Source organism: Raphanus sativus, chromosome 4 (genome assembly GCF_000801105.2).
Source record: "Raphanus sativus cultivar WK10039 chromosome 4, ASM80110v3, whole genome shotgun sequence".
Classification (NCBI taxonomy): domain Eukaryota; kingdom Viridiplantae; phylum Streptophyta; class Magnoliopsida; order Brassicales; family Brassicaceae; genus Raphanus; species Raphanus sativus.
The window spans coordinates 11,906,634-11,922,333 of record NC_079514.1 but is presented as its reverse complement, the minus strand read 5'-3'; the positions used below and the strand labels follow the sequence as shown (position 1 = coordinate 11,922,333).

General features: G+C 36.5%; 3 protein-coding genes, 1 non-coding gene and 1 pseudogene across 5 annotated transcripts; 4 read left to right on the top strand and 1 right to left on the bottom strand.

Moving 5' to 3' along the window:
- Positions 1-213: 213 nt before the first annotated feature.
- On the bottom strand, positions 214-2,679 carry LOC108849782 (uncharacterized). Of its 2 annotated transcripts, none has more exons than XM_018623386.2 (9): positions 2,340-2,679; positions 2,073-2,222; positions 1,643-1,857; positions 1,508-1,578; positions 1,257-1,422; positions 1,004-1,178; positions 762-920; positions 578-666; positions 214-499 (listed from the first exon to the last, which is right to left on the bottom strand). In XM_018623386.2, the coding sequence occupies exons 1-9, from the start codon at positions 2,602-2,604 to the stop codon at positions 404-406; spliced, it is 1,386 nt and encodes a 461-aa protein (XP_018478888.2). In that variant the 5' UTR covers positions 2,605-2,679; the 3' UTR covers positions 214-403. The 2 variants fall into 2 exon arrangements, with proteins under 2 accessions (XP_018478888.2, XP_056863348.1); XM_057007368.1 differs by having other exon boundaries at positions 2,073-2,248; positions 2,340-2,475.
- An 806-nt stretch (positions 2,680-3,485) lies between these two features.
- TRNAK-UUU (transfer RNA lysine (anticodon UUU)) lies at positions 3,486-3,557 on the top strand. Its single transcript has one exon. It is a non-coding gene; the product is annotated as a tRNA-Lys (tRNA).
- A 118-nt stretch (positions 3,558-3,675) lies between these two features.
- Positions 3,676-5,152, top strand: LOC108850298 (protein PEP-RELATED DEVELOPMENT ARRESTED 1, chloroplastic-like; annotated as a pseudogene).
- Positions 5,153-5,696: 544 nt separating this feature from the next.
- LOC108848809 (uncharacterized protein At5g48480) lies at positions 5,697-6,708 on the top strand. The gene is made up of 2 exons (XM_018622254.2): positions 5,697-6,078; positions 6,291-6,708. The coding sequence occupies exons 1-2, from the start codon at positions 5,798-5,800 to the stop codon at positions 6,508-6,510; spliced, it is 501 nt and encodes a 166-aa protein (XP_018477756.1). The 5' UTR covers positions 5,697-5,797; the 3' UTR covers positions 6,511-6,708.
- A 6,324-nt stretch (positions 6,709-13,032) lies between these two features.
- LOC108849643 (uncharacterized) lies at positions 13,033-14,265 on the top strand. The gene is made up of 4 exons (XM_018623227.2): positions 13,033-13,231; positions 13,308-13,556; positions 13,636-13,818; positions 13,937-14,265. Exons 1-4 carry the CDS (start codon positions 13,223-13,225, stop codon positions 13,994-13,996), a joined length of 501 nt encoding a protein of 166 aa, XP_018478729.2. The 5' UTR covers positions 13,033-13,222; the 3' UTR covers positions 13,997-14,265.
- Positions 14,266-15,700: the final 1,435 nt, after the last annotated feature.

The following is a 15,700-nucleotide window of genomic DNA, read 5'->3' as shown; positions in this document are numbered from 1 at the left end:
TTTTTATATTTTCAATACAACTTTTATCAACTAATAATGACCAACTTTAATTTTTTAAAAAACTAATTGCATTTACTGAATTCTAATTGGATTAGTTTAAAATCATCGAAAATAGATAATCACAAAAAATTGTTCATTTAATATTTAAATTTAATACTATGTTTTATTAATCTGCGTGAAAATGATAAAATTGTAATGTTTTGAAACTGATGGAGAATAGAAAAACTAACACAAGATATCCATATAATAATGATTTCAACATTTTGTGTTAGTCTATTATTACTTTTTGAAACATTTTAGACCATTCCCTTTTGGGAATCCAAAACAGAGCAACAACAATGCTCAGGACTCGAGAGGACAGATTCAGTCCCTTAATAACTAAACCTGAGCTGCTTCTATCTTCTCAGCAGCAACGTCCTTTAACCTGAAACGCTGAAACATCTACATGCGATGGTCTCCCCAATACGATGTCCGATACCATTTCCGCTGTCCCTAGAGCCTAAAAAGATGTCAAGAAACCAATAATCACCATCCGCTTCTTGATTGCTGATAGAACATTAGGATGAGTATTACTTACCATGGAAAGTCCACCTCCTTCATGTCCAGCTGCCAAATACAGGTTTTGTAGTCCAGGCACAGATCCTATCATTGGCTTCCCATCAGGCACTATGATCAGTTAAACAACAAGTTCAGGTTCTGTGATACACTCCAACGGAAGGTTTTGAAGCATTCTATGGAGCAATTAGACGCAAGAAGCTTACTGTAAGGGCGCAACCCGACTCTCACTTTCCTGTTACGGATGAAATCTTCAATGGAAATATCTCTCAACTTGGGGAAGAACTCTGCTGCACGTTCCCATATGCACCGGATGATAGTCTCATCAGCTTCAGTGTCGAACCCGACGAACTCACGGCTGCTCCCTGAAGGTCTTAAAGATGTGGCTAAATGGAGAAGATAGATACATGGCTGGTTCAGGAGTTTAAGAGGTGGATGGAAACGTTACCGAGAACAAGGTTTCCGGTTGTGTCCATCGTGGCTGTCATGGAAATAGATAGCATACGTTCCTCGACACCCAATCCTGGAGGAGCTGAAGCACTTTGACGATCCGCATAACCAGCCTCCATTATCCCATGATTTAAATGGAACGAATCAAAATTCTCTACCACAAGCAGATGCCCCTGCAAAGAATATACAAGCAGTCTATTTCAAGAGTCATACACAAATAAAGAATTTAGCAATAAGACGAAAGTTAAAACCTTTCTTGGCTTCACAGGAACGTCAACAGAAATGTTGCAGTCTTTAAGCAGTTCATGCATCAGAGATCCACTCCAGCAACCAGCTGCTACTATAGTAGCCTTCTTACCATACAAGTCGCGTTTCAAAGTCTGAACACCTGTAACCTCCTTGCTACCCCCATCAGACCTGAATAGATGTTACAGTTAGCATACTAATAAAAACGTTAGCAGAAAAAAACAATTAGTAGTGTGCACATTCAAGATTAGCAAACCTTATTAAACCTGTAACTGGTTCATGATAGAACTCTGCATATCTTCCTTCTGTTCCAAACTCTCTGTTACCCTGAAAGAGTCAAAATAAAAGCTAAGAAAGCCGCAGAGAAATAACCATGAAAAAAACAACCAACCTTCTCGATATAAGCAACCGCACGATGAGCATCCAACTGCGAATCATCAGGAAGAAACGCAGCCCCAGTCTCATCATCCACAGTGATTGCAGGCTCCTTTAGAAACAAATCAGCGCTAGACAAATACTCAGCTCTCAACCCACCTTCACTCAGCTCATTAACCTTCTGCTTCAGAGCAGCACATTCCTGAAAAGTCTTTCCAACGAGCAAGCTTCCTGCAGATGGCATCAATAATAATATAATGAACGGTACACCATGTAGATAACAAGATGAAATTAGCATTGTCAACAAGAACCTAACAAAGAGGCCTAAAGAACCCAATTGGCTAAACCGAGGAACTATTTAGCTAGAGTAGGAGCAAAACTTATAAAACGAAACCAGAATCTAAACAGACCGAAGTGAGTGAGTGAGTGAGTGAGTGAGAAAGGACCTGTCTTTTTCCAACCAAGCATCTCTTGAGGATCAAGACCTTGATCGTTTAAGCTATCAGCAAGCTCATGCCAAAGTTGATGGCTTCTCATGGCCAAGTCCCATACATCACTACCTGGTTTCTTGTGAGTCATCCATATATATCCCTGTCCTGGGCCCCACCCATAAAGACCACAACTTTCATGTTAAAAAAAAAAAGTCAACTCTTTTTTTTTGTTTGACTTCACACTTTGCAGAAAATAAGTAAAAAAAGAGTGAAACTTTTTACCGGCACCGGTGGCTCCGGAGCAAGGGACGGCCTTATCAACAACGGCGACTGATAGATCCGACCCGGTGAGGAACTGACGGGCGATGGTCAACCCGATGATACCGCCACCAACAACGACTACATCGAAGGAGGAGGAGGAGCTGCGAGAAGCAGTGACGCGAAGGGAGTGAGGAGAAGCTCCACGTGGGAGGAGGAGCCTACGGGAGGCGGGAGATGAAAATGGGGAGTTCAGAAAGGTTGGTGATTGGACGTAGATGGAAACCATGGTTCGAATGTTAGATGTTGTGTTTAATCAACGCCTTTGTTCGGTATCTCGTTAGAGGTTTTTTATCGAAACTTGCAAAATACCAAAACGGCGTCGGATCAGTGGTCAAAACGGGACGCAGAGGTTGTTTTATTTTATAAAGTTTTGTAAACGGACGAAGCGGTTTGCGTGTCTGCTGCTCTTGAGGTGTATTTAACCAAAGTCTTTGGCAATAGAATCACTAATCTTGTTAGCTAATATGCAGAACAGTTAACCTTCAAACCTTAGTCAAGCTGCAACTTGAGAATTAAAAATTCAATTACAATCAATGCAAGCTTTTACAGCATTGACATATGTGTTGATGCCTTGATGATGGATGGCTCAGTAATCTATCTCTACATTATAGATAATAAAACAGCATATGTGATCTTTAAGCTTCTACAGCTACTATGAGTCTATGACAACACTATCAACTTCTGAAAAATGATTAGAGGGGGCAGCTTCCTATAGTCCTGCTTGAAAAACTCAATCCTCATCTGGCCGAAACTACTATAGATATCCCATATTAATACATGTGTGTTCCGTCTTATGAGTTGATCAATATCAGTTGAGGAAATTTATATGGCATTAGTAAATATGATCACTCTACCTTTTTATAAGTAGGGAATGAACTTGTATAAATAAGAATGATAAACCATTTTTACCAAAAGAAAAAAAAAAGAATGCTAAAACACCATTACGTCATTTGGACCCCTTCATGCTTCTTCCACATGTTTGCTGATCAGCTCTCATGATTTCCATGATTGAAACCTGATTTTGTGTATCAAACGTATTTATTTATAAACAATCTTTTATTATGTGGGAGTATTCTAATTTATTCGCAATCAACAAATGTCAAGAGAGCCGTCTTAACTCAGTGGTAGAGCGCGTGACTTTTAATCCCGTGGCCGTGGGTTCGATCCCCACAGACGGCGTTGATGTTTTTTTTACATGTCAAGGCATTACGAAACCCTTCACAGAATCGTGTATGATGCATAGATTTGTTACTTGCTAGCTATGGGAATGCTTGGTGCTGCGATGGCTTGACATGTAAATGCTGTAGAACTGGCGGCACAAAAAGAGTTTATAGGGAAAAGGGTTGATGAAATGGAGTCAGGGTTTATGATGGCTCTCGATTACATGATTCAACTCGCTGACAGAGACCAAGATCATAAGGTAACCAAGGAGTGAGTCAAGTGACCTGCGTTTGTAACTCAGATTGCTTTGCAATCTCTTACATTGTATCAAAGGCTGTTGTTATGTTTTGTTTTGAGCTCTGAGGAAGTCTTTGTTGGAGGTTGTCAAGGAGACTGTCTTTTCCCATCTCACTAAAAAATGCTCGCACATTTTGAGTTACATTTAAAATAGTTTGTTCCTACTTTCAAGACTTTCCACTGGCTTCATTCATAATTTAATTTTATTCATGTGTTGCTGTTTGTTTAAGTCCAGGTATTTGGTTTGCTCTGTAGAACCTCTAAAAAGGAAAGTAGGCAAGAGCTGCTGCGTAGAGTAGCTGTAGGTGGTGGGGCTTTTGAAAGTAAGAACGGTACTAATTTTTCATTTACCCGGATCAAATCTGAATTATATAGCTAATCAAGCTGATGACTTACTAGAGGTGTTGTGGGTTAGTTTGGTATATATGTATGTGTGTTGAGATGACATGTGTGGAAAGTTTAACAAGTCTTAGGAATTTTTGTAGACTATGGGAAACAAGGCCAATTGTTCCTAACCGAAAACTACTAGCCAGGCTTGTTTTGATCAGAGAGGAAGAACGGAACATGATGGGAGGAGGTATACTTGATGAGAGAAATGACTGTGGTTTCTCCACTCTGCCTGAATCAGAGGTTACTATTGTGTCCATCACACCATGTTTATGAACCATAATTTCAAAAATTGCAATTTGACTTGTAAATTTCATTAAAACATGTAAATTTCCTAACCAAATTGGTAGCTCTCACAGACCTGGAAAGACGGTGCAGCAAATGATCCAGAACGTAATGCAAGGAGTGCAGATGATCTTAGCAATGGAGAAGATTCTTCAACCCAAGGAGGAAGAAGGCATAGTGGATTAAATGGAAGGGTAAGAAGTATGATCAACTAACACATTTTCTGTTCGACAAAAAGTTTCTTTTAGTGCACTGAATTAAAGACAATCCTTTATTTCTGTCTTACTTGGCTTACTTGATGTGACCCAGAGAAGCGTTACAAGAAGAAAACCGCTACTAGTAAGACTAGGAATGTTTCTAGAGACTGTCACAAAGGTGTCTTTCAACATTGCTTTGTCCAAAAAGAGTGACCGTTATGTTTGATGTTTTCATTTTCGACCTCTATAGGTGATGGGCAGCATGTACTCGGGTAATGCATCTGGTATCAACATCTAGAATGGGTGAGTTCCTTAAAGAAATACACCAAATATTTGCGTATAGAGCCTATTTTCTCCGCGCTAATTAGATCTTCTATATTTGTATTTTCCACTTGTGGTAAGGTACACCAAAAGACGCTCCAAGGTCTTGAAGAAATCGCGTATTGATATTATAATTGTTATAAGCAATGAAAGACGAGTGGAGGTTGTGTACATAGATGTTGTTTCACTAATATAAATAACTGTGTCCATACTCCATAGATGTTGTTTCACTAATATAATAATAACTGTTATCTAGTTGGTTCACATTACAAATGTTGTGGCCCAACATTCATGAACACGCACATCCATTAAACCTAAAAACTTTAGTGTTATTTAAAAAATAAAGAATTATTGGATAATTTAGCTAAGCTAGTTGGGTACGGGAAAGTGGATAACAAACTAACTTTACCGTCTCACAAATATTCGAATATTTAATTATTTTTTAATTTAAAAATTCAAAAACGAGGGGGAGACACGCAGGCGAGACACGTAGCCGTATAGCCCGTAGGATAGGGAAAGTAGGGGTACGTGCTCGTAAATAAGTGATAAAGTAAGGGTAAATCCCCCCGGACGTGAGAGCAATTGTTATACACCAGTTTAGTATCCTCGTCACGTCACGAAACGATTCCGCTTCTCCGCTTCCTAAATAAATATTTCCCCTCAGCGACCCTCTAGCTTGTTCCTTCTTCACACGCTATTTGCATTTACTCTCTCTCGCTCTCTCTCACTAACAAAAGAATCTTTCTTTGTCTCTCTCTCTCACTAACAACGATGGCTCAAGAAGACGTTGCTGCTGCTGCGAACGGTGCCACGGCGGTGGAGAAGTCCGTTACCTTCACGGCGTACAAGCCTCAGCTGATCGTGGAGGCACAGAAGGTCGGTGAAGCCGTTGCTTTCTACAAGGCGGTGTTCGACGCGACGGAGACTGGTGGACACTCTCTTTACCCTAAGCGTAAGGCTGACCAAGAGCTCCCTCACGTTGTCTCCGCTGAGCTCAAGCTCGCTGGCACTACCGTCGTTGTTTCCGACGTCTCTGTCCATTCTGGTTCTAAGTAAGCTCTTCCCTCTCCCTCTCTTGGCCACGACTAGATCTGCTTGTTTAGGGTTTCACTTACTTAGGGTTTTGATTTCGTTTCAGATCTGGTTTTAACTTGTGATAGGATGAGTATATATTGTGTCTTAAAAATTATTATTATGCTTCAAACATTTTTTTGCTAGATTCTAGGGTTTTGGATTTTGACTTGATTGTGTTACGTTTGAACAGTGCGAAGACGGGGACTGTGTCTGCACTCCTCGAGACCGATGACGTGGAAGCTGCCGTTGCGAAGGCCGTTGCCGCCGGAGCTGTGAAAGTTGAGGAGGTCTCCGAGGGTGAAGCTGACGGTGGAGTTAAGGGGAAAGTGACGGATCCGTTCGGTTTCACCTGGATCTTCGTTTCGCCGGCGGAGAAGAAGAGTGACGAGGAAGAAAACAAAGAGGTTTAACTGTCGCCGTCGGATCTGGTCGTTCGTCGGTTTCTGATCTATTGTCCTTCTTTTTTAAAAAATGCTTTTGTAGTTTGTCTTTTGTGGAATCTCCGGTATCAGTAAACCGGATCGGTTAAACTATTGACTTTTGTTGAGTTTTGATTTCACCCTTTTGACATAAGACTTGGTGAAATAAAACGGAAATCATCTCGGATATTTAATGCTTTTCTTCATTATGTTTATCTATTTTGCATAATCGTATGACTTGTCTCTCCGTAGATTTGATTTCTCTGTCACCCTTTTCTGTTTTCCTACTTCAAACTAACAAAAATTTTGTGTGAAAAAAGTAACTTCTCTCTCTCTTCCCTCTGCCTTCTCTCTAAACTCTACCGAAGTGTTTTGCGTTTTCCGGCCGACGGTATCGGCTATCCTAGCCACCGTCAGTCCGGTTCTTGTCTTTTGATTTTATTTTCTTGTTTTGGTTTTCGGCTTTAGATAAAAGTTCAGTATTGGTATCACACCGACTTTACGGTGGTAATTTTCTCTGCTTTCGGCGATGCATCTTCTTCTAGATGGTGGTCCAGTTTGTCTCTGGGAAGCGATGGCTCTGTTTCCATCGGCTTTGACCCTGGGCGTCATCAACTTCTCCTCCGTTGAAGACGGTCAGCTTTGACTCCGACATCGATCTTTCTTCAAGATTTTTTGTCAGCTTTTATTTTGTACTGCTTGATGTGGCGTTCGGGATTTGGCTCTCATTTTGTTTATCAATCGAGACGCGATGTTGGTTCGTGGGTTTCCTTGTGATGGTCCGTATTTGTGGTGGATGGCTTGTGATTGGATCCCGATCGATTGAAGCTCCGTTCAACGAGTCTAGCTTCTGTAGAAACTCCAATACAGTCGTTGGAGTGGTTATTATGGTGGAGGTGTTGTGTCCCGGTGGAGTCCGGTGGTGGATAGGCGTTTCCGATGATGATGGCAATCGGTGATGAAGATAAGCGATCGTGTGACGCGTGGTTTCCTCGTTTGTGAGGAACTTCACACGTGCCTCGGACTCGCTAAATCTTAGACGAGTGGCCGATGTATTCAGTTTTTGGTTGTTGAGCTTTTGCCTAGTAGTGTTTAGTTAGTCTTTTAGTTTTGGGCCTTTTATTTTGTTTGTAATGGTTTGTGGATTTTGTCACTGGACTTGCATATTTAAATAAACGTTTAGATGGCAAAAAAAAAAAGATTTGATTTCTCTGTCATTTTGCTGGTTTCGTATCGGGTTAGAATCGTCCCTTTTCAATTAGAATGAATGGTTGGATTAGAGATAAGGTGTTTTAGGATAACAGAAGAAATTTTTTGATTGGGTAATATTAATCAGTATTTAATCATCGTTTGGCTAGTGTCAGTAATGTTGAAAACTTGTGTCGGGGGTAGTGAAAACATACGCATCTGGGATTGTGCTCTTCTTTTTGGGTATGGCTTATTGGCTCTATTTTCGATTGTGCCACTTATGTGGTCCTGTCAAAACACAATTCTTGTATTTGGTTTTGGGCCTTGTGAAGTTTTCAATTTTGTTCTTGACCATCGGTTTTCTCATAAACCCCATTGGGCAGAAATTTTATGGTGACACCAACACGCAAACAAATCATTTACAACTGACAGTGTTTGTGGTGTCAATGTTAATGTGCATCAGGGCATCTCCAACCACTAAACACCATGTATATGTATATATACTTAAGTTTCATATAAAAACACGTGAACCATATTGAATTATTAGTACATTATCACGGGATTGGAATATTTATTTCATAACACATATTGCAATTACTAATGGAAAAATACACTGACTAAATTTTGTAACCATTTTAATGCCCAAACGTTTTTAGTAACCATATTAATACATAAACTAGTTATTTTACTCAATATATTTACTTTTAAAACTGTGTTCATTTTAATATTTAAACTATGTTAATTTTAATCAAAAATAGTAATAAATTTCAAGCTAAACTTAATTTTTTTTTTAAATTAAAGTTCGATTTTAAGTTTTAAGAATAAAGGTTAATAAATTTTGGATAATATTTCAAATTTACTAACCTTAATTTGGAATGAAATAAATAATTTACTTTAAAACTTCAGAAAATAAAAACTAATATTATTAAAATTTTAAGATTATCCAGAATTAGCTACCTTAGTTCTTTAAATTTTCAAAAAAAAAATTATCTTAAAAGTGTATTTATTATTAAAATAAGCATACTTTGGATATTAAAAGAAACACATGTTTTAAAATAAATAAAACACATTTTATATAATAAGTATTAACACATTTTAAAAAATAAGTATATTAAATTATTTAAATAATTAATTTGGGTATTAAACATGATAGCAAAAAAAATGGGTATTAAAAAGATCAACGCAAATTAATTTAGGATACTTATGAAATTTTTCCTTATTAATATGTCAACTTTTGTTTTGTGGAATAACAATTTCATTGATGGTCCAAAGGACAGTTACATTAGTAAACATTTTAACAACTAGACCTTGACCCGTCCGTCCGGACGGGTATTTATTTTATATTTTTAGTTTTTTGTTTATTTAAAATTATGTATGTGTAATATTTAAATAAATTTAGATTGAAAATTAATTTTTAAAATTATAATAAAAATTAAAATTAAAATTTAATAAAATATTCTGATATATATTTTAAATTCCTTAACTAAAATAATATAGGTGTAGGTCAATAATTTTTTCCAAGTCCAAAATCTTAGCATCTCTTAAAACAGATAAATAAATTTATAAATACATATACATAATATAATAATAATATTTTTGAAATAAATTTGTTAAAAAATAATTTTAAGCTATTATTGTTTATTTCTATAGCTTGATCATTGACCGTATAAATATTTGCTTTCACTTTAATTTTTTTCTTTATACTAATGGTATAATATATATATATATTAAATTAGGAGCATAATTAAGAGGTTATTTACTTGTTTATAGTATTAATATGCATTAAATTTAAGATTTATTATGAATTTGTTGTGGAATCAATTTAGGAAATTATGCATTAAACTAGGAAAAAACAAAATCCTTAAAATTAAGTTTATTAATTATTTCAGTGGCATGATATTGTAAATAAAGTGTAAGTTTTAGAGTTATTTCTTATGTGTACTTCTATTTTAATAAGATAGATAGATACGACAAAAAATTAGAAAGAAATAATATGAAAGTGGTTGAGTTAAGTATGTTGCACATGTCAGTTGAAGAGGTTTTATAAGGAGACACATATCAACACTTCTCCTTCAAAGGAAACGACATTCTCGACCATGAATGAAAGTTCCGCCTCCATTTCTTTTCCTTTAGTCACCATACCAATCGAAGCAATTTTTCTTTGGTCACTTTCCTTCTATGTCTTCAATCTTGTACAACTAGCTGTTGAAAGATTATGTCGCTTTTGCCTCAGTCTACAAAGGCTAAGCGTGTATGCGTCGCCTGAGCTAGAGGTCTCGGACCTCAGACTGGTTGCGATAAGACCTCCAAGTCAAGATTAGTTGGTTAGCTACTGAGTGATACATTAATTTAGCTCATCTCACCTCTTTTGTTGTTGGTGTTGGCATTGCTTGTTAGTTTAGATTAAAATTGCAGATTTAAAAGCGCTGGGTTGTGGAGGTTCTTCGTTTCCTTGGAGTTCGGGGTAACACTTTGCTGTTGAAGGAGGTAGTAAGACTCGGGAGGTGGTGATGCTGCCAATTTCTCTGTACCGACTTTTAGGAAGAGCGCGGTCAAGTTTGTTAAGCGCTATTAAGCATCTGTGGCGTGTTTTGTCCTGTTATTGTTGGAAACAGGTTTAGTTCTTTCCCAACTCGGGATCCATAGGGCAGTCATTAAGCGGTCTGTTACTATTCTTCGGAGAAAATCAATTTGTGTAAGCAGCCGTTGAATTCATTTTTCACTAGGGTCGTGTTATAGTTTCTCGAGTCTTTCATTTCATGTTTGTCTCTGCTAAATCTTCTATTCGGTTGCTACAAATCTATATCGATATTTGATGTCATGTTCGCTCCAAAATAGAACGATTTCAAGTTCTATTTTTTCTGCTTTTATGTTTTTTTTATTTTTTTGACATGAAAGTAAGTTTTAGAGGTCTTATAGTTTTATCGCATATTGTAAGTTTGTTCATTTCTGAAATAAGAAAAAAAAAATATTTTACTGCAAATGGAAGAAAAAAATTCACAGTACCCACTACATATCTTAAAATTTTAAATTAAATACTCTTATTGAAAAGGAACATTAAGTTACATCTGTAATGTACTTGGGCCTGATTTGAGCCTTATTATACGTTAATGTTTTTGTCAGGGGGTTTACGTCAAACCTTCGTGGCCTTTTTAAGAATTTATAATCCAGTGAATAATCGGAAGATTACCAATAAACAAGAAAACAAAACAGCAGCTTCCTGTTGCTTTCATTCTTTATGTATCGTCAACAACGACAACAACAGTTGGCTACTTTAACCACAAAGCGAATAAGAATATCAGTTAGTATATAATAGGACAAATACATGGGAACGAAGAAACAGAATATATAACATGTTAGCTCTCTCCTCGGTCTTTTTCTCCATCGACTCCAGACGTTTGAAAGCGTAAAAAGGTTACTGCACACCTCAGAGTTGCTCATAAATGTAACAAAATAAATAAAATAACAAGTTTAAAAAGAAGACAAAGATTAAAGGAAGAAAAAAATAGCCTTTGACCATTTTTCTTTAGAGGCACGTAGACGCAGCCTTTCCCTTCATTCTCAAAGTTGGAGAGCGTGTTGAGAGTCCAGATTTCTAGATTCTCAATTTCTTTCTCTACTGGATTCGAAATGTTTTATTTTTGAACTTCAGTTTTTATAGTCATATTCGTCCACCGATTCAAAGGTGATCCACGCGATTCTTTGGTCTAGTCTTCTAGGCATCGTTTTTTTCAACGGTTCCACTGGTTTTAGACTTTTAATATATTTGTATATGTCGTTAGTAGCTTATATGTATTCCAACATCTCATCTTGCTCTGATTGATGGGCTGATAGATGTAATAGGCTTGATATATATATAGGATTCGTCTGAAAGACTATAAATAGAGTTTTGGCTGCATGGAGAAGCACAATAGGTGTGTTGACCAGAACTGAAACTTGTGAACCATAGGTTCTAATAGTATCACGACGTAGCATATTGCTTTGCAAAGAATAACACGTCAAATATCTTCTGAATATTTTTAATGTGTAGCATATCTCTTGTGCCATTCAACTTTGAGATCCGGATTAGAAACTTCAATTAGATTACCTCTGGTGTAAGAACATTAACAAAAATTATTGGGAGTAAAATTTGTTAATTGCTTCTCAATCTTCTTAGAGTATATATATACAAAAAAACATTTATAACTACTTAATCAGTTATAAGAGTCAAAATCCATTTAATTAATTACTTAATCAGTTACTTAATCAGTTATAAGAGTCATAACATACCTTAACCCAAACATTTATTACATCAATGGAAAGTCATTCCGTTGATATATGTTTTTAACTGCTTTCCCAAGTTCAAAGGCTGCAATGTGCAGTTGAAATTGAATTATGATGTTATGTACATCTTCAATAATTTTAACTTAGCCCCACATGTCCTTTGTCAAATAAAACTACTGATGATGTATTTTAAAATTAGAGACATATTCATTGTAAAGATGTAATTTTATAAGCGAAAGGGGGGAGAAATTGACAAAAGATAATAAATGGTATTGCTTGGAGTCGTGGCAATGTTGTTTGCACACTGCACATAGCACAAAGTTACATAACAGAGGTAAATATAATGTTGCATGTGGCCCCTTCTTCCTAAAGCTCCTTTATTAACTCCTCTGTCTCTAAAATCTTCACTTTTTTCCAACAAAATTTCATTTTCAAATTGGATATTCTGATAAAAGATCATCAATGTTATCTGCTCCACTAAATGTATTTTTTAGGAGTATTCTTTTTTCCCAGTACAGAATAGCAATTAGTAAAGAATCGGACGTTAAGGAAAGAGTAAAGAATCGATAAAATTAAATGCATAAGTCAGCTTTAGAGGCCATAAAACTTGGTCAATCTAATAACTTTCCGTATAATAAGTTCTATAAAGTAAACGTTGAGTCTTTTTTTTAATTCTGAACCATGGAAGTAAACGTTTTTTCATTTTCCTTTTAACCCCATGTAAAACAAAGTCTTCAGCCAACAAAACCTTTTTCTATAAAGAAGGATAAAACATTTTTTGATCAAAAAAAAAGGATAAAACATTTAAGAACTCAAAAGTAAAGACAGAGTACAGAAAACTGTATAAAATGAGATAAAGAAACCAAAAAACTACAGTATAATTTTGTTAAAAAAGGTAAAATAGGAGAAGAGTTAGCTGTTGCTAAAAAAAAGAAGAGTTAGCTAATAGAAGAAGAGTTAGCTGTTGCTAGAAAAAAGAAGAGTTAGCTAAAGGCTAAAGCCAACTTTTTTTTTAATATATTTTTCACTTACTACTGATAATTTCCAAGAGACACACACTCTCTCTCTCTGCTCAGACACACAGTGTCTCTACTCTCTCTCACTAACCACCCCTACAAGTAGACTTTAAGACAACTTTGGCCGAGTGTTGAGTAAACCCATCGGGTCATTTAATAAACCCCAATCTCTCTCTCTCTCTCACTTACTTTAAAGCAGAGATCTAACATCATCAAATTCATTCACAACAACAGCCATGGACTACGTAAGCTCCTTTCTCTCTTTCTCCTTCTTGTTTTGGTTATACAATGTTTTAACTTCTTATTTTGTTTTTCAATCAGGAATACGGTGGAGTAGGAGAGTACTGCAGGAGAGGACACGTGCCGGCGTTTGGAAGCTGGGACTGGAACGACGCCGTTCCATTCACTCAGTGCTTCGAGACAGCAACCACCACCACTCATCATCAGCAACCTTCTTTTCTCCACTACGCTGCTTACCCTCAAGATCGTGATCTTTACCTCGCGGGCGGCGATCTTTACGATAATCACCACCTTGTCGCTCCCGCCGTGATTCTCGTCCCTCGACGCCGGGTACTTGCTTTCTCTTCCCTACCATATCTAACACTCCTCCTTAACGACGTTACTTATGTGTTCTTGGGGGTTTTCTCAGGCTAGGGTGGGCCAGGAGCCGAAGAGGACCAGTTCCAAGGAGCAACACAAGTTCAAGACGGAGGCACGTGAGTCTGACGCACCGATAAGTTGTCCAACTCCTATGGTGAAGCGGAGGACGAAGCCCGTGGACGAAGACTTGTACAGGATCTCACCTACACTTCTCTCCGTCAAATCCACAAAGGTACGCAGATCTTTCTTGTCTTTTTTTGCTTTTACATTTTTATCATTTTAATATTTAATTGTGTTCAGAGTATTGTTAAAGATCGTGTTTTAAAAAATGGTTGTTATTCAAAATGCAGAAAAGAGGAGGTGGGTTTGGGTGCATTCCAAGTTGTTTTTTGCCAACACGGGTGCTTTGAAGCCACAACGCGTGGGAGACTGAGTCAGACAACACTTTGGTTGTGTCTTAATATTTTTATATTTTAAAAATGGGAGAAGAATGTATGCTTGTGAAACCATGTATGTATTTATGCGTAGAGTCATGGAGATGAATTCTAAAAGATAAGATATATGTAGTAGTAGAGCTTTGGGAAGAGCGAGCCATATTGTATTACGTAAACTATTAAACAATGTGAGACTTGTTTTGCAGCTTTATATTTTCCTAAGTATGTCTAAATTTGAGCTGATTTTTGGTTGTGTAACTGTTGGATTTGGTGAGAGGTTAGGTATGGGAATGGAAGGAGGGGATTGTTGATTGGTATAGCTTAGCTTCTTCCTCTCTACAGAAAGTTTGACTTGTGTATTAATACCTCTTCGCCTTTTCTAGTATTGAAAAGGAATGGACTATATTAAATAGTTAACGTACGCCAAATAATGGATCTGAATGATTGGCAGGACAACAAATTTTATGGAATTTAGCAGAATATTTTATAGTATATTCTAATGAAATTTTAAAGATTGGCTGAATAAATAAAGTATGGTTTAATAGAATTCATGCGAATAACTCTCATTAAATCCTTCAAATCATATTTGAGTTACTAAGACAAATCAAATTTTGAAGTGATAATTAAAACGTGTACTGACAAAGTAAATAACTAGCGAGCTAGAACAAAAGAAAGAAATAACATAAAGCAATGGTTATTGAGACTCGAGTTTTCAATCAAAACCATATTATGTGAATGACTTGGATACCAAATTGATGATCCCGCTCACTCTTTTTGTTTTTTCACTGCTACACTTTTGCAACACATAACAACGTTGTCGAAACCTCCTCCATTTCGTTTCACTTTTCACTGTGGTATACTTACATTACTGGGTGGTACATTTTTCGAATTCATGATGTGGATGAATCTTGTAGAAGATATTATGCTAATAAGACCAAAGTTTCATTCATTTCATGGCAGAGAAAAATGCCTTTTTCTAACTAAAATTCCTTCTTTTTAGCCTTTTCATTTTCCACCGGATTTCCCCATAATTTTTATATAGCGTACCTTTCATAAAAGCAGTCACATATTCTTTGAGTTTTTTTTTGCTTAATTCTTTTAGTTACAATAGTTTTCCCGAAAATAATGAGTTTGTATAAGCAAATGATATTGTTTTGGACAGCATAACCAAATGACTTTACATAACGTTAAACTATTATCACGTAAATGTTGGGCGTGACCCTAGAATAATTATGACATGCTCCTGTCTTTTCTTCTTTAGGTTACAACTATTAAAATTCAGGTTACAAGATAAACAAAACTATTGATTTCCTTATGGATTTTCATTATCTTTTAGAAAAACAAAAGAAATACACGGTTAAATAAAGGGGAAAGTGGGTGTTTAAAAGGGGAAAAGAGAGACAAAGTGGTTCAATTATGACAATCAAATGTTAATAAAGCTAGAAATAGACCCATGCTTAAAAATCAGGGAAAGAGAATGCGTTAAAATGTAGCACTCTGAAGTCTAAAGCAAGGTTAAAGACATCATGCCACTAGCTTTGATTAAATTAGCTTATACGTTTCCACTTTATTGCGCAGATGTGTTGTTTCAATCTATTTCACAGAAATTAAATTACACTAGATGTTTTTTTTCAAAAGATTCCCCCGAGTGGCAGGTCCAGAATTATATTTTACCGAGAT